The 22,669-nt window shown below is 43.6% G+C and overlaps 1 protein-coding gene across 7 annotated transcripts in view; it reads right to left on the reverse strand.

Annotated features, from left to right (window-relative positions):
- Window positions 1-22,669, reverse strand: part of SHROOM3 (shroom family member 3) — a 197,316-nt gene that overhangs the window by 24,178 nt on the left and 150,469 nt on the right. For all 7 annotated transcript variants that reach the window (XR_011649124.1, XR_011649123.1, XM_071215947.1 and 4 more), the window contains 3 exons: window positions 10,370-13,574; window positions 5,022-5,095; window positions 947-1,834 (listed from right to left, as the gene is read on the reverse strand). Coding sequence is in view for 5 of the 7 variants with exons in the window: in XM_071215947.1 (XP_071072048.1) it covers window positions 947-1,834; window positions 5,022-5,095; window positions 10,370-13,574 (4,167 nt within the window). In the remaining 2 variants the exon portion in view is untranslated. The remainder of the gene's footprint in view (window positions 1-946; window positions 1,835-5,021; window positions 5,096-10,369; window positions 13,575-22,669) is intronic.

Genomic DNA, 22,669 nt, shown 5'->3' on the forward strand with positions numbered 1-22,669 from the left:
TCCTTCCCCTGAACTCAGGAGATGGGTCACAGGGAAGTTGTATGACTTCTTAAGGAAGTGAGATCCAGAAAGAGTTCAGTTTTAGCTAATGCTCCTGTCAGATTCTAGAACTTTCTGAAATTTCTAGGTGAACAGAGGGAAGTGGTGGTAAATCACTCTACTGGTGTTTAGAGGAAGCTACCACCACTGGGATGTTATCAGGTAATGTTTATTTTGGTTTGCCTTGTCTTAGGGAGTATGCATTGGAAAATGCTTCTTCCTCATTCTTTTGGTTTCCAAGAAGAGGTCCTCCCTAAACACTACTGACCTTTAGCCCTATTCTTTATTTCTTTCTGTGGACATGGATTTACTTTGGAAAGAGAAGCTGACTATTCATAGACTAGCCACTTCTTTCCTTTTTAGAGTGTGGCTGCCTCCAGACTGCATATTTCCCAGGGGTAGCTTTGGTCCAGCACGGCCTGTTGCTAGGTGGGTGAAGCTGTTTAATTCAGGGGCTCAGTATTAGGAGGCCCACTAACACTGAGATGTGAGCCACGTTCTCTAACACTAGCTCTCCAGTATTGAAAGTGGTGTTTTTATCTTGTATACACCCTTCTCTTTTGTTCTTTCTCTAATGATTCAGAACTCAGGCAGTATTGAGTGTTGCTACTTTTTTTATCCCGTCAAACCTACCATGTCCATAGAAATGAAATGTGTCTATTTGGATTTTGGCTTTCATTTTCACTACCCTCATTCTTTGGTACCCAAAGACTACTAGTACAATTACCACCCAAGATAAAAAGTAAAATTGTACTGCCAGTTTCAAGAGCTGGGCCTGAATAGAAAACTACACCAGAGCTCTCATGTGGCCAACAGAAGGAGGGTCTAGAAAGCCTACAGCCTGAAGATCTCATCTTTTCCTCCCCAGTTGAAGAAGGCGGGTCCTGTCCCACGTCCTCTCGCTCACCTGGTGTGAGGCTCCTCGTAAGCCTCACTGTCCAGCTGTGCCTGGTACATGGCTTGGGGAGGAGGTGGAGGAAAGTCATCCAAGCTAATCACGAGGGGTTCCAGGCTTGGTGGAGGCGGTGGGGGTGGGGGAAGAGCTTCAAATGTGGGGCTGGAAGTGGCACTGTGGTGCAAGGTCTTCACAAATACTTCATCATCATAATCCTCCCGAGGTGGTGGCGAGGCCTGCAAGACTGACTCAGATATTCGGAGGGACATTCTCCCTGGAGTACTTGGGACCCCAAGAGGAGTGTCTGGTCCAGAAGTGCTGCTTGAACTTGGAAGACTCTGTTTTTTATAGTGCTTCAGGTTTGCAAACTCAGGCGACAAGGGTTCCTCGGGAAGGCTGCCCTCTTCAACTGTGTGGGCCCATCTCCCTCGAGGAGGAGGAGGCCTTTGGGGCAGCAGGACCTTCTTCTTCATTCCCTCTTCTACCCCATTCTCTGGACTGTTGGACTCGTGGCCTCTTGGACTTGGAGGCTGGGTCAGGCTGTGAGCATTGCTTCTGTGGGTCACTGCAGGGGTAGAGGATGGAAATAACTGATGCCCCACCTCACCATTCCTTTGAATCGGCTGGTCAGTGGCAGCCTGTGGGCAATAGGTGGAGGAAACAGAAGAAGGCAGAGCTGATCCGAGCAGGGTCAGTGGTTCAACCCTGGCATCTGTGAGATGCCCCTGCATTCCTGTTGGCAGCAGTGTGGGGCAAGGTATACAGCTGGCTTGCCTCTGATGGTCTAGGGTTCTAGGACATTCACTGGAAACTTTGCAGCCTGAACCACTCCAATGAGAGCTAGGACAGTATAGGTGCAATGGCATCTCTTCTTGGCCTCTTTCTGAATAACTGAATGACCTAGAGCAGGATATAAAGACAAGTGTTATGGCTCTGAAGAAAGGGGCAAACACTGAACCCGTGGTTCATTAAGTGAATGAGAAAAGCATTTATGGAAGGTAAGATCCCTCCTCCCCATTCCAAGAGAAGCAGTACCCTGTCCTTCTCTGGCTGTTCACACAAAGAACAAAGTTTAAACAAAAGACTAGACAGACATTATCTCCTACAGGAAAATGTCAATGGAAAGCATAGGTCACAAGGCATTTCCTTTTATTAATCTTCTTTTGCAGCCCCACCTCCCACATATACCACCCCCACAAGGCAGTTTTTAAAGATAGGCTTCAGGATATAAAAGGAAACAAGAAGGTACATTTCTTGAGCTCCTCTTAGAACTACTTTGGCAAACAGCTCTTAGCTCTGGGTAAAAAGAATGTTGCCTCATTCTCTCCCAGTGTGATCCTCAAGCAGGGGAGGTCTGTTTAGAAAAGCGTCTACACAGGCTGCTGAATTTCCAGGTTTTATTTACAACACACTCTTAGCCTCCAAGAGTTTTTATATCTTAAAACAAGTAGTAAAAGGAGGGGGAGAGTCTCACCTAATAAGCTAATCAACAGTTACCTATGAAGAAAATGACTGACAATAATGAGCAAGTATGGAGCCTGGAGATTTAAACTGTCCTCAATGCTCCAAGGAAAATTCCAACAATTACTAACATTTATGTTATTGTGCTTCAAAGAAGAGAAAAGGAGAATGAAACAAAGAAAATAGAGGTCTGGAAGACTGCCTGCCTGCTATGCAAGAGTTAACGAGGATAGAAATATGTCCAGCAAATCTGCTACAATTTATAAATTCCATATTTGTAGTTCTCTAACTACACACAAGTCAGTCTGGAGAGCAGATGGCACTTGTCATTTTGCAGAGCTGACTCCTCTGACCGAGCTGTGACTCAGTCCCAAATGAGAGCAACAGCACTGAGCTTGCACAGAATCTTCTAAGTACCAGGCATGAACAAGGCAGCATAAGGCAAGGAAAAGACCACAAAGAACCAAATTAGCTCTTAGATCTTTATTTTTTTCTTTATTATAAATGCTGTTGGTTAGACAAATGGCCCATCTCTTTCTCAGATGCAATGCCTCCCCTCCTATCCCAGATCCTTTTCATTTAGAGATGGTTTCTTTCCCAGGACTCTCTCAATATCTGAGACTGGCTAATGCTTTTCTTGGTGGCTTTCCAAATGTGTGTATCAGAGACTGAAAGAAAGTAGGTTCTCCGGGGATGCTCTTTATTTCCATGTTTTATTTGTTATGGTGTCCCTAGCACTTGGTACAGAGTATCCGCTCAGTAATGGAATGATGTCTCTTCTGCCCTACTGCTCTTCAGATAGTAGGATGGGAACTATTTTTAAACTTAGGATCCATTAATAGCACATGGAATAAACTGGAATCTGATGTTTCAATGACTAATTTGGGAATATTCATTTATTATACTTACATCTTGAGGCTTTTTAAAAAGGGGAGACCATACACACAAACACACAAACAAAATAAAATAAAAAGGGGAGACACACCACTAAAACATGCAATAAAGTAACACTCATCTTTTAGAGATCCAGCCCAATGAACTTTGATGCAATGCTTTTAGTTAACATTTGATTGTCTTAGTTTATAGAAACCATATGAAAATTATCTATTTTTGAAGGCAATATTTGAGTTAATGCTTAGTTTGGTTGAGATTGCATCTCCTTAGTGATTGTTTTGTGTTTTTCCAGTCCATTTTATAATAGGGTCTGAGAGGCTCTTACAGAGTCTGTTGATAGGTATCCAGGAATCTTAATATTTAAGAACTGGATTTTAGAGAGCAATGTGGGGAAACGGACTTGGCCCAGTGGTTAGGGCGTCCGTCTACCACATGGGAGGTCCGCGGTTCAAACCCCCGGCCTCCTTGACCTGTGTGGAGCTGGCCCATGCGCAGTGCTGATGCGCACAAGAAGTGCTCTGCCACGCAGGGATGTCCCTGGCGTAGGGGAGCCCCACACGCAAGGAGTGTGCCCCGTAAGGAGAGCCGCCCAGTGAGAAAGAAAGTGCAGCCTGTCCAGGAATGGTGCCACACACAAGGAGAACTGACACAACAAGATGACGCAACAAAAAGAAACACAGATTCCCGTGCCGCTGACAACAACAGAAGCAGACAAAGACGATGCAGCAGACAGAGAACACACAACTGGGGTGGGGGGGAAGGGAAGAGAAATAAATAAACAAATCTTTAAAAAAAAGAAACAATGATTGAAGTATAATTAAGGAAATGACTTGAAAAAATATAGAAGGTAGTAGGGAGGGTTTACCCTGATAATAATAGATTATAGTAAACAGCTCTCTGAAGCTGCACTAAAACTACGTGCACTAAAACTACACGTACATACAGGCACGTGGTTCAGATGAAATCCTCTCTGGAAACTGTACTATTAAGATCCATATGAAGAATTCAAAATTTCAAATTGTAGACTATTTTCCATTATATTTTTCTATGTAGGAGAAATGATTCTGATGGCAAACCACTGTAAACAATGACTTTCCTGCTACTTTCTATATGTAAGTGTATAGAAATTAGGATTTTGAGCTTTATTCTTTATTTTGGGTGCTTCCTGTGTGAATGAATTGCTCTGTGAAGCTGTTCATGAAATGCTTATTCTTTCCCTAGCACCTGGGTCAATAGACTGATTCTCTGGGCACAGAACCAGTATAAATCAGCACATATGAGGCAGCATGTGTGAGAGTCTTGGGTGTATCTGAGAAGAGTATCTCTATTAATTATTCTTTTTTTTAAAAAAAAAGATTGATTTATTTCTCCCTGTCCCTGCCTCTCGTTGTTTGTGCTTGCTGTCTGCTCTGTGTCTGTTGGTCATGTTCTCATCTTCTTTTTTTTTTTTGCTCCCTCCATTAATTATTCTTAGGTCAAAACTTCTTAGGTGTCAATCTGTTAAACTCAATAATAGCACACATCCAAAACCTATTTTGTTTGAATAAATGCCATTCTTAGAGAAAATCATTTAAAAATAGGAAATAAAAAAAGTCTTCCATAGCCTAGACAAACTGAAATGGCAGCACATGACATGCTGCAATATCATTTCAATTTCTTATGGAGAGGAACAGGAATTGTGCAACTCCAGCAGCATTCATAGGACAGAGGCCAACTTAAATACACTACATACCTAGGTCCAGGGTCAGCCAAGTAGCATGAATCCTTCACAAGCCCGAACCTGTTGTTTTCCCCCAAAAGCATATCCTTGGGATACAAGAAAGACACAGCATTGCAATTAATAAATAGGCATTTAAATTTACCAAGGGGGTGGAAGTAGAGAGGAGGAGGAACATTTACTGCAGACCCACCATCGGTAGGCACCATGGTGACACTCTTACCTAACTTCTCATTTAATCCTCAAAGCCCCAGTAAGTATGACCAACCCCTCTGCATGAATGAGGACACAAACCCAAAGAGGTTAACTTTCCCAAGGCCACAAATAGCAGGGCCAGAATTTAAAGCCTGGTCTGTTGCACAAGTGCCTCCCCTAACAAGGACTTTTCTAAGGAAGAGATGTCTAGTAACATTCAGGGTTCAAAACAACTGTAATACTTGAAATAGGATAATGAAAGTTAATTTAAAGAACCAAGCTTTGAAATGGCAATAGGGAAATTTGAGAAATGACAGAAAAAGGACAGTTCACCCTCAAATGTTCTAAGTTATAATTAGAGAAGATCTGCATCTGGTTCGGAATCAGGATGGAATAAATTTCCCCAGGAATATCATACACACATGTGACAGCAGTATGTCTGGGTACTTTTCAGAGATAGTTTTTTTTGTTTTAAATACAGGTATATGCTAGTATACTTGAAATAGCCATGGGTCAGTTTTAGATAGTGTAAAATTTGGCTCATGTGATCAGACAGATCCGTGATGAAGATGATGGATGTTGCTATTGATATAATGCATTCATCTCCCAATTCTTCATAATATTAGACAGGAAGAAAACATAAAAATTAAATCCACATATATTCCCTATATTTAATTTCAGTATCTTATTTCACCATGTACCCTGTACAAAGGGCTTATAAGCTTTTCATCCCCTTTCTTATTTTTTGGTCCAGTCAGTAGAGATAAGAATAATAAGCAATAAAAAGAGCCAAAAGTGTTAGGAGACTGAAGAAGAATAAAACACCTGGATATTTGTAATTGGTGGTGGTAACTGCAGATAAGTTAAATATCTTGCCCACAATAAATTAAATGAAGGAGCCCCAGATTTTTCCATGGAATCTTAGCAGGCTGAGTGATTACTGGGTTGGATGCAATCAGACTTGACTGTTTTGAGGAAAATCAATTTCATGTGTCTCCAGCTTGCACAAATATCTTATAGGAAATGGGAATTATTGCTTTCCACAAAACCCTCCGTTTTTTTTTTTAAGGTCTTTCCCCACCCTCCTTCCCTTCCTCTGTTGATATGAATATGCTGCTTTGCCAATAATTAAATGGAAAAGCCTCCAGGCCCCATTTGAGCTCCTAAAACAGCAAGTTTAAATATATTTTCCCATTCTATTAAAGTCTTTGCATTTCAGTATGAGAATTAATTTAACTTCTGTTTTCACATGATTTTCCCCTGTTATATCAAGCTTAAATTGGTATTTATGTGAGTATGCATAAATAAAAGAAGTTAGACCCAGTAATAGACAATTGAGAGAACTCTCTAAATCTCCCTTCAAGCAAAATACCACTTGGACAGAAGACTTTCCTTCTGTGAAAATGCAGTAGAAGCCAAAGGAGAACAAATCCCTGTGGAATATACTTGCTTTGATTTTGGCAAATATTTACTGTCAAAAACACCTTGATTTTCTATAAACTGGTAAGAAGTATAAAGTACTTCTCACAGCGATTGAGGAAAAAGGAGTAGCTATAGGAGAAATACTAGATACAGAATTACACTAACAGACACTTGTTAACATGTCTTTTTTTGTTAATTATCTCAAAACTGACTTAAAAATACATCAGTTCTTATTCTTTATTAAGCATAGCATGCTTAATGCTGCAACCTAAAATCTACTGAATCTTAATATTCTCTCTTACATTAGGTTCTGAGTTAGATATTCTAAATCTCTGTGATCAATGAAATATTAAGACAGTATTCAATACGGAATCTTAGTTTTGAGTATTTACTAAAAGGAATTAGAAGTCCAGCTATAAATTGTTTTCTAAATGTAATAATAGTAATCAGTAAATGTTAAAATAGTAATCAATAAATGTTAAAAATGACATCAAGTCATTGGCTGATGATGTTTTCAGATGTAAGATGTTTAACTCTTGCTTCCCTTTCAAACCCCTTACCAGAGTCTCTTTTTATTCAAGGAGACAACATGGTATACTGATTTAAAGACTCTGGAAACACACTGTATGGGGTCAAAACCTCATTCTCCATTATTTTGGGCAAATTTCTTAACCCCTCTGTAGTTCAGTTCTCTCATCTTTAATACAGAGATAATAATAGTATCTACCTCTTTGCAAAGATGTGACGATTAACTTGATATTATAAAACACTCAACACAATGACTGGCACATAGTAAAAAATTCGATTATTGTTACCTATTTGTCACTTTACATTTGGTGGAAAGTTGACTTTGTTATTTATGCCCCAGTCTGAATGGGTGCTTGTTGAGAATTGCTAAAAAAGACTTACAAACTACATCCTACAGAATCAAGCCTACATTCAATATTGTGGTTCCATGCATTGAGCAATTTCCTCAGCATTATTAAATAACATTTATCACACCATTAAATGATGAACATATTACATATCAGAAATGAAGGTCCCTGAAAGTAAACAGAACCAGAAAGGCCTCCAACTCAGCTTCTGAAAAAGTTCCCACAAGAAATCGTATGTCATCAAAAAATTTCTTTTTATAGTCTAATAGATTTTAGACCTATGCAGTGAAATGGTGTAAATTTCCACCTCCAAGGAAAAAATGTTTGGATATTTTTCTGCAATTTGGAGAGACCCACTGACTTAAAAAAGGTTATGTTTTCCAAGGTCTCACAGAAAATAAATTTGACATTGGCAAGAGTTTGATGTACCTTCAGGTTCCACCACTACTATCCATTTGTTCTGCAATTAAACCTTCCAAATGAAAAGGAATTATAGGAGTGGGACTGGGAAGCAGCATGTTTTAGAGAGGAGCACAGGCAGTGTGAGGAGGGCCCAGTCCTGCTGAGTATTTGAGCAGTTCTGAGGCTGTTTCCAGAATGGCAGCCTTCTGCAGTCATTCTTACATGCCCATGAAAGAGCAATTTTCTTCAAAGAGGAATTGGTTTCCATGATGTCGTTGTTTCAGAGGCAGAAATTGTCCTCACTAATGGATTTTTGAAAAGTTGCTGAATCCTTGTCCAAAGCTCATAAAATCCTGCTCTATTAACCTCTGGCTGGCAGAAGAAAGCAGTATTTTGGGGGATGTCATGACCTAAGGCAGCACTAAATATCTATACTCTACGTTTTGGTTTTAACTCAGACAGATGGTCTCTATGTCAATAAACTTCACAGAGTTCTCTAAAGCTAGGATGAGAAAATTTCTTTATGTTCTCCAAAACCTAATGATAATGATAAAGTTCTTGAAATTTATTTAAATAAAAAAAACCCAGAATGTAGTTTCTTAAAATAACCAATTAGTCACATGGTGACATTAATTTTGTTTAGTACTGAACTACTCATACAAATAAGTAGATGATGGCTCTATGAAGAGGATGCAAGGAGCAGACCCTGCCATGACCCAAATCTCTACTCAGCCAAGAGCTGGTTGCTAGGCAGGAGACTGGGAGAAGGAAGTTCAGGAGCACAGTGCTGGCACAATTACAATCTGGGGGAATGATAGCCTATTTTCAGAAATTATGGGAGCAAAGCAGTATAGACAATGTATTTTATAATGAAATATTCCCCCCTCTGGATTTATATTCTCCCAATTAAACAGTATCTAAAAATGGTACTCCCTTTCATACTGAAGAGGGATCGTTGCTGTTCTGCATTCATTTCTGCCTATTTTTTCAAATAATATCAAGTGCTTAACTGGGATTCAAAGGAATCTCTTCACTTCTCTACAATACCCATGTGTTAGCTCAGCTTCCCAAGTTAGTAGGCTTAAGAAATATTCCGGGATGATAGCAAAGTAACATTCACAGCCATCCAACCAATTCTCCACCAGAGAATAATGGCATCTAGTAGAGAATAAACAACAGATGATGATTTAGTTTTTACTCAAATGTTTCTATTTTCTCTGGAACACAGGGAGAGAAATCCAGAAAAAGTGTGAATACATAGTACCTCACCAAAGTTCATTAAGCTAGCTGAAATTGCACATTACATATATAGGTTTTAAAGGTGTTTTAGTGGTAGGATAAGGAGTGGGAATTAGTTCTGTTCTTCATTTCCTCCCAATAGCTTATTTGCTGCCTGCTTTTTGCCTGCTTTATATATATATGTATAAATTCATATTCCCTGCTCAACTGTGAACCCCAGAAAGGCATGAGCCTTATTTTCTTCCTTTCTGTCTCCATTAACTCTAACATAGTGCTTTCCATACAACATATGCTCTATAAATGCTTCCTAAATGGTTGAATTCTGTCAGGGGAAATAGCAGAATTTGAGAAGGGTCTATGGAGGAGTGCCCTACCCTATACCAGCACATATGTGAAATCCTATTATCTTCTTAGGTGGGAAAGGAAACATCATGTAGGACTTTGATTTGCAATGGAAGTGGAGTCTGAGGATGGGACTAAGAATTAAGTAGGGAAATTAACAGACTCTTAGGAGTCAGGTTCTATTCCTAGTTTTGCCTAAAATTTCTACTTCATAATCTTTGATTATTTGGAGACTTTATTAGAAAATCCTTAATAAGTGAGAATTCGAAAGTCTGTAATATTTTTTACCCCATCAGCAGTGTTTGCGGAAGAGCTCAGATGGGAGTCAGAGAAACATGGGTTTGATGTCGGTAATATACTCGACTGAATAGGATGACTGTGAAGGTTAAATGAGATAATAAATGTAAGACATACCTAGCTGAGGGTCTGGTACACAGCAGGAACCCGATAATCTGTAACTATCAACATTAATAAATCTAGCTATATAGATAATACAAAAAAAGTGAAACAACAATTAAAGACGTAAGTGGAAAACTTAAAAATACTGCAACAGTCTCTACTCCATAAATAAAAAACCCAAAAAGGCAGAAAAATAAACAAAAAAATATCATTTGTAACTTTTTCTTGCATTGAGAGGTGGGAGACTTCCTAGATGCGCGCTCTCTTACACATACTCACACCCCCGTAAGGATACCAAATAGGAGCACTGAGAAAGAAACCGCCTCGTGAAAACAAAATGCTACTGCTCAGATTCTAAAAGGAAAAGAGCAACCGAGCACGGGGAGGGGGGAGGAGGGGAAGGGGGGCCGGGCGGGGGGGAGCGGTGGACCCGGGTAAAATTCCAGGCCTAAGGGACAGCCCTGGTCCAGGCGCTGCAGCTACACTTACCTGGCGCTTGTCTGCCGTGGGGGACGACCTGGACCTCACGTGGACAGGGACAGCCAGGACGTCGGAGCGTTCCAGCAGGTCCTCCGCCGACTTGGACTTCCCGGCCCTCCTGGCCGCGGCCTCCCAGGAGGAGGACTCCCCAGGAATCCTGTCCATTCTCTGGGCGCCCCGAGATCCGCAGTTAGCTCCACTGAGCAGCGCGGCCCCGGCCGGTTCCCTCGCGATCTGCTGCTCCCAGCGCCGACGTTCCCCGACCAGGCGGCCGCCAGCGAAGGAGCTGCTGCGATCTCGGGGGCCGCGCGGGGTCTCCCCCTCGTCCCCCGCGGCCGGCAGGAGGACGACCTCCCTGCGGAGCTGCAGACTGGGCTCCCGCAGCGAGCTCAGGCTGCAGGCCGCGGCGAGGCCGGGCTGGAGATAGGCGCTCTGGGAGCGCTCCCGCAGCGGCCCGGGCTCCTGGAGGCCGCCACCGCAGAAGGAGGAGGACGGGGGGCGCTTGCCGGTCTTGCGCTGAATGTAGTCGGCCAGGGCGCTCTGCTGGAACTGCTTCAGCTCCGGCCCCGACAGGCTGAGCGTCGAGCAGGCCTTCCCATCGCGCTCGAAGATGCGGCGCCGGTCGGCCACGGTGCTCTCGGGGAAGCGCACACCTTTACTCCGCGGGCCCAAGGGCGCGGGCGCGGCCTCCTCCAAGACCCCCACCTCGTTCATCTTCTCGGGCTCCGAGTAGGAGCGCTTCTTCTGCTCGGGGGTCAGGCGCCGGCGTGCCCCTCTGCGGGAAGCGGGGGTGGCGAGCCGGGCCGGGTCGCCCTCGGCCGGGGTCACGCTGTGCCGCTCGCGCGGCGTGTGCGGCGAGGCGGAGGCCGAGGTCTCGGGGCTCCGCAGCCCCACGTGGGCCGAGGCGGGCCGGGGCCGCCAGGGCGTGGAGGCCGCGGGCGCACCCAGTTCGAGGTCCCGGCGTTGGAAGGAGGTGGCGCCCAGGACTCGGGACTGCGCATCCTTGATGCTGTTCCGGTAGGCACGGCTGAAGGGGGCGTCCAGCAAGGGCGACTCGGGGGTGCCGGGCCTGCTGTCGGCGTCCTTCTCCGCCTCGCTAGCGAGCTGAAAGGTGCTCTGGCTGCGGAGCAGGCGGGCATCCCGCCTCGGGGGCTCACTGCCTCGGAGTGGGGGGCCCCGGCCGCTGTCCGTACACTTCCTCAGCTGCTGATCGCACGGCTGCCAGAGAACCTCTTCCCACTTTGCCTTCCCGTTTTTGAAGTGCTGCTGCCCGCTGCTTAGTTCAGCAGATTCTGAAAAACGGCTTTTGGCTCTTGTCTCCTCCAAGTCATTTCCAGAAGTGCTGGGAGCAGAAAGCGTCCTGTTGGGCCTATAGTTAAAGGCATAAGTGTAGCTGCTCACACTCGGGGGTCTCTGGCTCCCTTGCTCTCGCTGCTCGATCCTGGAAACTTTCTCCAGCACGGAGTTGTAGGGCTTCCCATACTGAAAGCCCTGCAGAGCGGAGGCACTGCTCGAACTGAGCCTCCTCCGGCCCTGACTGGCGGCCTGCTGCAGCGGTGGGGAGGAGGGCTCTTTATAGCTCAGGTCTGGGCTATGGAAAGAGGCGGAGCCACTGCTTCTTCCCAGGGGCCTTGGGAAGGAAACGGGCCTGTCCAGAGGGCGTCTGTGTTCAGGAACAGCTTTCATTTCAGGGTGCTCAGCCTTGGTGTCAACTGTAGAGGTAGGCCTACGCTCTGTGTAACCCTCCTGGGCTCCATCTCCTAGCTCCAGGCTGCTGTGCCTCCATAGGCTCTCTGGAATGTTCTGGAGAGATGAGAAAGCTGGCTTGGTCTTTCCAAAGTTGTTCGGCAGGCTCTGGCCTCGGTCTACTCTCTCCAGCCTCCCCGAGAGGTTGGCATTGTGGTCTTCCTGAAAATCAACTTCCTCGGGCTCCAGGGGCCTGGAAGATCTCTTGTCTTCATCCACTTGCCAGGCCTGAGTCTGAGCGGGTTTGAGGCTGTGGTGACTAGAATGTGGTTTGCTGTGGGTGCTCTTTCTCTCACTGGGATGTGGGCTGTTGCCCTGGGGAGATGTGAGATGTCTCTTCATGGAGGTATCTTCCTCATTTTCAGGAACTGCTGGAAAGTGGACTTTGTAAGGGACAAACTTGGTTGTAGTTTCTGGTTTCCGCTCCACTGGGGACAGTAAGTCATGTTCTTGGGGCTGGGAGGTGGCAAACCCAGGCCTGCTAGACCCGTTTTGGTTCCTGTTCTCATCAAAGGTAACCATCTTGTCACAAGCTTCCTGAGGGCCTGTATAGCCACTCTCCTTGGCCAGTGCAGGGTAGAGCATACCATTACGGCTCATGGAAGGCAGGGGCACCTGGGCAAAGTGTGGCTCCAGGGAAGGCACAGGATAGATACCAGTTGGGAGAAGAGGTTGACCAGGTTGAGCCCTCTGGGTAAAATTATGCTTGGGCTTCACTGGGGGGCTATTCTCTGTACTCTTCTCTAGTACAGTATGCAGCTGTTCTTCTATGAATGGAGATTTCAGGGAGCCTGAAGAGTTTGCCTGAGGCCGACAGAACCGTTTCTGATCAAGGCTAGAACAGGAGTTGGGCCGCTCATGGTGCCGGGTGGCTGTGTAACTGTCGCTCCGAGCTGGGGGCAGGGGTGCACCCACTTTAGGAGGCAGGTTGTCAGTGGCAGTCTCCAAGGAACTGGGGCACTGCTGGCTCCAGGATGGGGGTGTCAGTCCCTTGCCCCGAGGAACACTATGCCATTTATCATAGCCCTGACCATCTGCTGATGCTCGGGCCTCTGTACCTTGGAGAAGCAGGGCTGAAGAGTTCACCTCATACTCTGCTGATACTCCCCTCCGGGTATCATAGACTGTCTTGACATAGCGAATGTCTGCCTGCTGCATCCCATCTAGGAGGCCTCCTCGAGCAGCAGTGGTGTCCATGGAACTTGAATGCTCCCGACCAGAGATGCCAGGGGGTGGATACTCTAGGATGCTAGAACTGGTGGAGAAGGAGCTGTAAGCCGAGTCTCTCTTGTTATGGAGGTGGCTGAGCTGGTCAAAGCTGTTGGTGGACTTGGCCGGGGAAAGAAGATGGCAGGGTGGGTACCCCCCACTGGGCTCCAGGCTCTCCATGCTCCCCTGGGAGCTGCACTGGTCAGGGCTCTGCCTCAGATAAGCCTGGTCATAGTTGGAGAGGTCGCTTGTAGAGGAGCTGGAAGCAAGCAAGACAGAGCAGTCAGTGCCACTGGGCTGTTATCCTTTGGTAGGCGCACAGTCCCAGAACCCGGCTTATAAATGTACTCTTGTGTAAGATGTTTAGTTATTTCAAGGGTGAGTAAAAAGGGCCATATTTGGGCCTTGCTTGGCTGCCCTGTGTGTCGTCACTAGGAGTAACTGTCCAACACTGTAACCTATGTGCCTCTTATTAATCACCCAGGCTTGCAAGAACAACTGGGAGCACAGAGGAAGCCATGGGGCCTTTGGGCACAGGCCGCGCATTGACTGATTGGCTATGTGCTAGAAATGGCATTCCTCATGTGCCAAGAAAGGAGGGGAGGAGTGGGGGAAAGACGAGGGGAAGAGGAGGGGGAAGGACTGAAAGTGAAGTTTTGTATCTGTCGGGGCTGTTTGTGGGAAGAAAGGGAAAAGCTTAGGAAGAGAATAGGCACGTGACTGGGTGAGGGAGTCTTGGTGTGCACATGTATATGTTTTTAGTTAATATCTTTTCTTTTTATGGAATTGAAGGCTACACACTGGCAGTCTTCCTGGAATCTCAACTGTATTACAGATAATTTGTTTGTGGTAAGAAAGCTAAATACCAAGCTGAATGAGAGAGATACAGAGAGAAAAGCTGATGAGAGAGAGAGAAAGGGAAGGGAAGGGCAGCTATATAGAACTCCTAGTCACAGGAGGCTCTTGGGTGCTGGTTTCCGTCACCCAGGGATAACTTCTCAGAGCCTGAGCAAAAACCTCCTTGCAAATACATTTAGGAGGGGAAAAAAACCTTCTCATTTACAGGTCCCCTAGGGGGCTTTCAGAGCCAGGCTGAGGACATGACTCTCAATTCTGGCATTACCCACCCCACAAAGTTTCCTCAAAATTACTTATAAATACTTTCATTATAATTTCAAAATATATATCACCCAGCATATTTTGGGGGAAGGTAGGTAGGAAGGAATAAAAATCAAACAGCAGTCTCCATATTCCAAAAGTCTGACTCACTGTTTTTTAAAGGGCAGATCACCAAGAGGCTTTGCCTAAGAATCTCTATTTTTAAACTAACAGGCATTTAAGGACAATTACAATTCATGGAGCTATTATTCTTATTCCTAGAGCTCTTATAAATAAATAAATGTGGTATCTTATTGGCTGAGTATATGATAATGCTTTATGGCTAGGATATCTCCAGAGAACACAGCAAAAGAAGAGAAGGACCACATTTAAAACTGGTGCTGAAATTCAAGGAAGATTATATTTTGAGCAACTCTCTTCAAGAATATAATTTTTCCCTATCAGATGAAGCCAACTTATTGGATTGAGCATCCAGCTTTGGGAGGGACAGATATAAAAGTATAAATTCATGGGAGAAAGGGAGAGAACAGCAGCAGCTAGATTAGGTACATCAGTCTTGGCACTGAATGGCCTGGCATATGTCACAACCAGATTTTATCCCACTTCCCATTTCCCCTCTAAATGAAGAGGTAGTGGTAAACATACACATGAGAGAGTCCCATTGGGGATATGATCCAAGTATGCTTCCTTTCATCTGCTCTAACAGAACATGCAGAGCTAACACTGAGGAGACATGGAGCACAGATCCTGTAAGGGCTGTTTCGCTCATCAATCCCATCCAGGTAACAGATACCACTTCTCTTCCCAACTGCTGAGAATGTTAAGGGTCCTTCAGTGAAAGGATAATTTGAGTCCAACTTAGGAACACCCAAAAAAATCAAAGTGAATAAACTAATGGGTTCACTGAAACACTCAGTATTGAGAGGAGGGAAATGACATCACTAAGTGTCTCTCAAAATATAGATGTCTAGAAATATAAGCTCACTATCTCTAGCCAGGCCAGAGCAAGGGATTCCTTTCTCTAGCTGTAGGAAATTTACCCTACCCAACCTCAGGTAGAAAGCACCATATGAGGATGTTATGAGGTGCTCGCCCCTCTGACCCAGAAGGAACCTGTCTCTTTGGAGTTCCACTTCCCAACCTGGCGGGGAAATATAGGCCCTGACATCTTCCTCTAGGAACAGGTTCTTCTGCCACTTTCTGGAACTAGTCATTTTGATCACCTTGCCATTCCTGCTTCCAAGATGGTACTTCATGGTGGGTAACAAGAACTTGGAAGGGGGGTCTTTGATTCCTGCAACAGCTAACCCACACAAAGATACCTTCGTGTCAAGATGAGAGCATGTGGATTGTGTAAGAGTTCTTCCCGTGGTCTGGCTTCTCCAGCCTCATTTTCTGCTGCTCTCCTTTTTGCTTATTCCACTGTAGCATAATGGCCTCCTTAAACATGAAATGTGTTCCCTTCTCAGGGTTTCAGGGCCTCTGCACCTGCTGTTCCTGTCACCTAGAAAGCTCTTCACCTGGTCCCTCCTCTTCTCCGCTGACTCCCTCTTATTTGCTTTATTTTCTTCATCGCATACTACTGCTTGGTATTATATCATATCCCTTTGATTATATGAAAAACTTCAATTGAATCTATAATGTTTATGAATAAAATATAAATAAGATCAGAGGTAAATATGACAAAATATTTATTAATTCTGTGATATATATACTTGTAATATTCTCTTTATTTTTACTTTTCATATTTACAAGTATTTTTAAAATAATTATAACATAGTAAAGAGCACAAAACAAGTATATGAAGACATTTCCTAGAGTATATACCACAAAACACTAATTCCTTAGATGATCAAACAGATTTGGAAAATACTGGGCTAAATAAGTTAAATAGTTTATTTACTGCAAGACTTCTGAGACTTTAATAAACTATCATTCATGTGATGTTCTAAAAGGGAAATATGATAAGCAGTGTTTTCTAAACTTATTTGACCCTAGAAGCTTTTTTTCCAAGGAGCATCTAATGGATTATGATTATGGCTTTCTTTTTATGTCTTGCTCACCATTTTATTCTCAATACCTGGGAACTGTCTGGCACACACAGAGTACTTAATACATATTTTTAGAATTAATGAATCAATAAATAAGTACCAGTATTTTATTATTTTGATACTGTTGTTCCAGTCTTGTTTGGGGGCTGGATTGCATGACTCTTTAAGGTCTCTTCTAAAGTACTTAGTACTTTAGGACTATTGTGTGAGATTACTGTAGGACATCAAAAGACAGTGACAAGAGTCTGATGGAAAGCAGCTGAAATAAAATTTCAGTGAAATTCCAAATCTAACACAGCTTGCAGAAAGTTAAAATGATGGTATGGGAGTTATTGCTTAAAGGGCACAAAGTTTCTCTTGGGGGTAATAAAAGTATGTTGGTAAAGGATGGTGTTGATGGTTGCACAGCATTGTGAATGTAATTCATTCCTCTGAATTGTACACTTAAAAATGGTTAAAATGGCAAATTTTATGTTACCAAAATAAAAGTTTTAAAAATTATCTTCAGCGTCTTTGTATTTCTCTCTCCTGCTCTCTTTACTCTGTCCCATTCTCCAGCTCTCTCATTCTTCTGCTTCTCAGTGAGAAACAGATCCATAATCGTGGAACTGACATTAGGTTTCAGGAACTAAACTAAGGCCAACAACTGATTTGGCACACCAGACCACTAGATGCCACTGTGTTCCTCAAGAATGAACCTGGAGTGCTTCTCCATCTGCAGTTGCCGAAATCAGACCCTAGGGGAGGGGGACTCCCACTGGGGTGATGCCGCCTGCTGGAGCTGCAAGCCTGAGCCCTGGAATGAATGGATCATGGGATGATGTGTGCCGGAGTAGAAGAGAATACACACTTCTGTAGCATTTTGGATATTCAGAGCTTTCCTTTCTCCCTTTGTACCTCACACAGTGCTTTTGTGCTGAGAATCGTTATGTCAGGAGACATTTTGAAACTTGAAATAGAGGGGCAGAAGAGTAGATACAGTGCAAGGACAAGCCATCTGCCTGTACCTTTCTGGAGTTTAAGATGAGAGGAAGAAACAGGAGGTGGAGAAGGACAGCTTTCAATATACTGTACATCTGATGCCAAGACCTCCCGGGACTCACCAAAGTTACTGTAAGCAGCTATTCTAAGAGCGATTGCAGTAGTCTTATTTCTGCCTTAGGGCCAAAATAAGCATGACTTCAGACTTAGGATTCCTAAGAAGGTAGAGGTTAGGAGGCTCCAAAGGAGCCCCTGCTCAGGGGTGCTCTATTGATACACATTTGTAAGTATGTGGTAGTATATGCTGTTAATTTTGAAGTTCACTACTGGGTTTTTCACTGTGCCTCTAAATCTTCAGCCTGATTATTATAATTAGCTGTCATTTATTGGTGCTTAGTACGTACCAAGGATTGCACTATTTTACATATGCTATCTTACTTAATCCTCAGAATAATCCAAAGGGATATGTTTCAATTCCATTTTACGGAAGAAGAAACTAAGACCAAAAAGGTTAAGTGATTTGCTCAAACTCAGAGTAGGTGGTAGAGCTGAAATTTAAATGTAGGTCTGACTTAAGGTCCAAATACTTTACCATTTTGCTGTTCTTCCTTTAAACTGTTAGGCTCCCTGTCTTACTATCTAAATGTCTTCAACATCTTCATGCCCATTAGAGCAGAAGTACTCTTTCTGCAGGTGGAGGTGGGACAGTGCTAGGGAACCTGTTCTCTAGGGACAGAAAGCTCAGAGAGTGAGAATAAATTCTTTTAGGGTTTTTAGGAGGGCCGTGGGCAAGGGAGAGACATTGTAGCAAGGAGGGTAACCTCCTGTGGCCTGAAGCCCTAATGTGTTCCTTTTCAATTCCGTGAGCCATTGTCTACCAGTGAGGCATTGAGGATCTGGCCCTTGACTTGGCCAGACATAAGCAGTAAGGGCTCTAAGTGAGTTCTGACCTTGCCCAACGTACTGCCACCATCTCTTAGCAAAGTAATCCTCCCAGAAGCCCCTGCCCTATACCCCTTACATCAAAACTTGCATCTTCATTTGTATGTGGGGGCTTGAAATGATCTACAGTCTTTTCCCTCTCACATCTCCCTACCATTACCTTTATCCAAGCTTTTCAAAAAAAGTGATAAGCAGAGAAGCCTGACACTTAGGATCAGACACTTATGACAGACACATAAGCCTGACACTTATGACAGATTGCAATTTGAGTGCATTACAAGCCTGTAGTCAGCCCAGGGGAGTCCTGACTTGGTTCTCTCTGTTACATCTGGGGGTCAGGTTTGGCCCTGTTGGGCTTGGTGAATGGTTTTTTAGGAGAAGGGAGTGGTGCTTGGATGTAAAGGGGTCCAGTAGAATAACTAAATTCTTCTTGAACCACACACTCCTTCAACTAAGGACTTCCAACTTTTAGAAATCCTCAATCGAACTCCCTGGCCAAAGGTTGCTAGGGAGGAAACAATTAGAGGTTTTAGGTCATGAAAGCAATTCAGTTCTCTACAGAGCCAGGTCTTCCTGCTGCTCTAGCCTTGTCCTTCCATTTTTCCTTGGGACAAGTGGCTGAATGTGAAGGAAGTGACGGTGACTAGTGGTTACATGTAAAGGCTCTGAAGCCTGATTTTTATTTTTTTAATGAGAAATTTTATTTTACTCAGTTAAGAGCCATTAAACATTGCTCAGATCACAAGCATATGGCTTAAACAAAATGGCAAGAGGATTGCAAGGTGATACACAAAATTAGGCCAACAAACTACAAGACAGAAAAATGGCCTCAAAAACTACAAGCCGAGGGAGCGCGAGAGTGGGAGCCACTGGCAGGCAGTTAGTGTCTGTCCTCAAGGCCAGCAAGGGGACTTTACAGTTTACGGTGAGCCAGGCCACCAGGAGCAGGGACCCCCACCCTGCAGTCCCCCTGCAGTCCCAGGAGTGCGTGTGTGAGCTGGACGCAGAGCCCACCAAGGTCCTGCCAGCTGACTAAAAAGCTTTCTGCACAGCTTTCCAAGAAAGACCTACATGGTCCCCAGGACTGGCTGAGCGGTGATGCGATCCTGCCAGAGCTGTTTGTGTCTGGATGTTGATCTGGAGAGACTGGGACAAAATTAGTGCTTCCTCAAGGTAAAACTGTGGGTTTCTAACAGTAATCTCGGAAGCTGTGGGAAGGTAAATCCCTTCCCCCTAGGGCAAAGGGCTGCAGCTTTCCCAGAGAACTACCAGTTGCACGGCAGAGTTCCCAAACCCTGCGTTCCCCTAAACACGTGAGCCCTAGGCCCTTGTTCCCTGAACCCCGCAACCCACATCCCACAGACCCACGTACCCCGAGTCCACATTCTCCCAGGCTTCTGTTTCCCAAACCCAGTATTCCCGGAAATCTGGCATTGCTCTAGCCCACTGGGCTAACTCTGGGAGTGGGAGGGTTTAGGTGGGAGGTGCAGAGGGGCCGAAGGCATGCAACTTCAATTTTCTGGTCCCCCCCCTTTTATTAAGTTTGGAGGAGCATAGCAGCTGGACTTGGGGAGAACCTAGGAAGAGAGGAGAGGCGAATCTGCTTTGACAGTGTGAGTTACCTAAATTCCTTGGGATAGGAAACTTGGTCTGGGAGAAGGTGGAGTCAGAAAGTTAACTGGCCCCTCTGTAGCACACCTAAGGGAGAGGGACAGTAGGACGTGCTTTGCAGGCTTACAAAAGTATATTTAGGGTTCCTGGCAAGGGGTGGGTGCTCTTTCTCTCAGGAAATTAAGAGACATTATTTTCTGAGGTGAGTTGGTTCACCAGGGACCCATTTGAAACTCCTACAGGAGCCCTCACACAGCCTTCCTACTGCCCTGGGAGAGAGGAAAGTGAGGAAGGGAGAAAGGGGAAAGGTCAGACTCCTAAGTGGTTTATTCATTTTCAAAGAGGATTCCTTCCATGAGGACTTGTCTGGTCTTTTTTGTTGGCTTGTTTTCTTGTTTCTCTTTCTCTTTATCTCCCCATAGCCCTTTTTTTCTTTTTTTCCTTTTTCTTTTTTCTTGCTTGCTTTTTTTTCCCTTTTCCCTTTTTTTTTTTTTTCTTCTTTTCTCTTTTTTTAATACTAGGTGCTGCAGGCAACATTTCTTATTTGCTGTGCTTCCTCATCCGCAATTTCCTCCTTCCTGTGTGTACTGATTTTGGCTACCAACTCTATCCCCTTTCCTTACACCTTTCTATCCTCCATCATTTATTGTTTCTCTTACATTCCACCACTTTCCATTTAGCCCCCAATATTTCTGACTTTTTATCTCTAATACTTATATTCTGTTTATCTTTTATTCACTTTTTATATTATTGTTCTTTCTTTTCTCTTTATCTCTCTCTGGAACACACTGGCCTTTAAATGCATACTATATTCTTCCCTGTATTCAGTTTGCTATCTCATTATAGGTACCCCACATTTTTACTGTTATAACCCCACACAGCTTACATGAATTCAATATCCATCCTCCTAGATCTCACACAGTTCTTCTGCTAACATTTACTATCAATACTATCATCTTTTTCTTTTCTTACTCCTTTTGCTTTCCTGGCCCTAATATTTTCCTTCAAAGGAATTTAGTCAACAACAAGGAAATAGAATAAGAACAAAGTGACAAAGGGAAGACTTAACACACACACAAAAACGTCAACTAATTAAACCCCCGCATGAAAAAAACTAATCAACTTTAAACCCATCAAGATAAAATGATGACCAGACAGCAACAAAAAATGACAAACCATACTGATAATCAGGAAAACATGACCCAATTCAGTGAAAAAAACTGAAAACCAGGAAGAGGAGTGGAACACCAAACAACTAAAGCTCTCAAAGCATGTATCATGGACCAATTTATGAAATGAAGGAAGTGATTAAGGATATTAAGAAAACACCTGGGGAGCATACAGAAGAAATTGTAATCTTGCACAAAAAGATAACAGATATGATGGGAATGAACAGCACAATTCAAGAAATCAAAAATACACTCTCAGCAAATAACAGCAGATTTCAAGAGGCAGAGGAAAGATTTAGTGATTTGGAAGACAGTATATCTGAAATCAAACAGATAGTAGAACTGATCGATAAAAAGAAAAAAATCCAGCAGGGACTTAGGGACCTGAAAGATAACACAAAACACACAAACATATGCATTATAGGTATCCCAGAAGGAGAAGAGAAGGGAAAGGGGACAGAAGGGGGTGTTGGAGGAAATAATGACTGAAAACTTCCCAAACCTACTGAAGGAGATGCATGTACATGTCCAGGAAGCACAATGCACCCCAAACAGCATAAATCCCAACAGCCCCACCCCAAGACATATACTTGTCAAATTATACAACACACAAGACAAAGAAAAAATACTAAAAGCAGCAAAAGAAAGAGAACCATCACTTACAAAGGAGGCTTCATAAGATTAAGTGCTGATTTCTCATCTGAAACCATGGAGGCAAGAAGGCAGTGGTATGACATAGTCAAGGTACTAAAAGAAAAGAATTTCCAACCAAGAATACTCTATCCAGCAAAGCTAGCATTCAGAAGTGATGGAGAGTTCAAAATATTCACAGATAAACAGAAACTAAGGGAGTATGCGAACAAGAAACCTACCCTTCAAGAAATAATAAAGGGAGTTCTACAAGAGGAAAGAAAAAAACCAGGAGAGACAGAGTTGAAGGAAAGTGTAAGAACAACTAAACTGACCAAAAGAGATAAAAAAAATCAAACAACATACGACAAACACAAATCCAAAGAAAATATGGCTGATATAAGTAATTCTCTGAAAGTGGTAACACTGAATGTCAGTGGATTAAACTCACCTGTTAAGAGACACAGATTGGAAGACTGCATAAGGAAATATGACCCATCTACATGCTGTCTGCCAGAAACATATCTTAGACCCAGGTATTCAAGGAGATTGTAAGTGAATGGCTGGAAAACAATCCTACATGCAAACAATAACCAAAAAAGGGCAGGAATAGCTATATTAATAATGGACAAAATAAACTTTTAAATGCAATACTATTGTGAGGGACAAAGATGGACATTACATATTAGTAAAAGGGATAATCTTTCAAGAAGAAAGAACAATCATAAATACATATGCCCTTAACAAGGGAACCTCCACATATGTGAGACAAGTACTGCAAAAACTAAGGGAAGGAATAGATGCCTCAACAATTATAGTGGAGGACTTTAACTCACCACTGTCATCATTGG

This window comes from Dasypus novemcinctus, chromosome 1 (genome assembly GCF_030445035.2).
Source record: "Dasypus novemcinctus isolate mDasNov1 chromosome 1, mDasNov1.1.hap2, whole genome shotgun sequence".
NCBI lineage: Eukaryota > Metazoa > Chordata > Mammalia > Cingulata > Dasypodidae > Dasypus > Dasypus novemcinctus.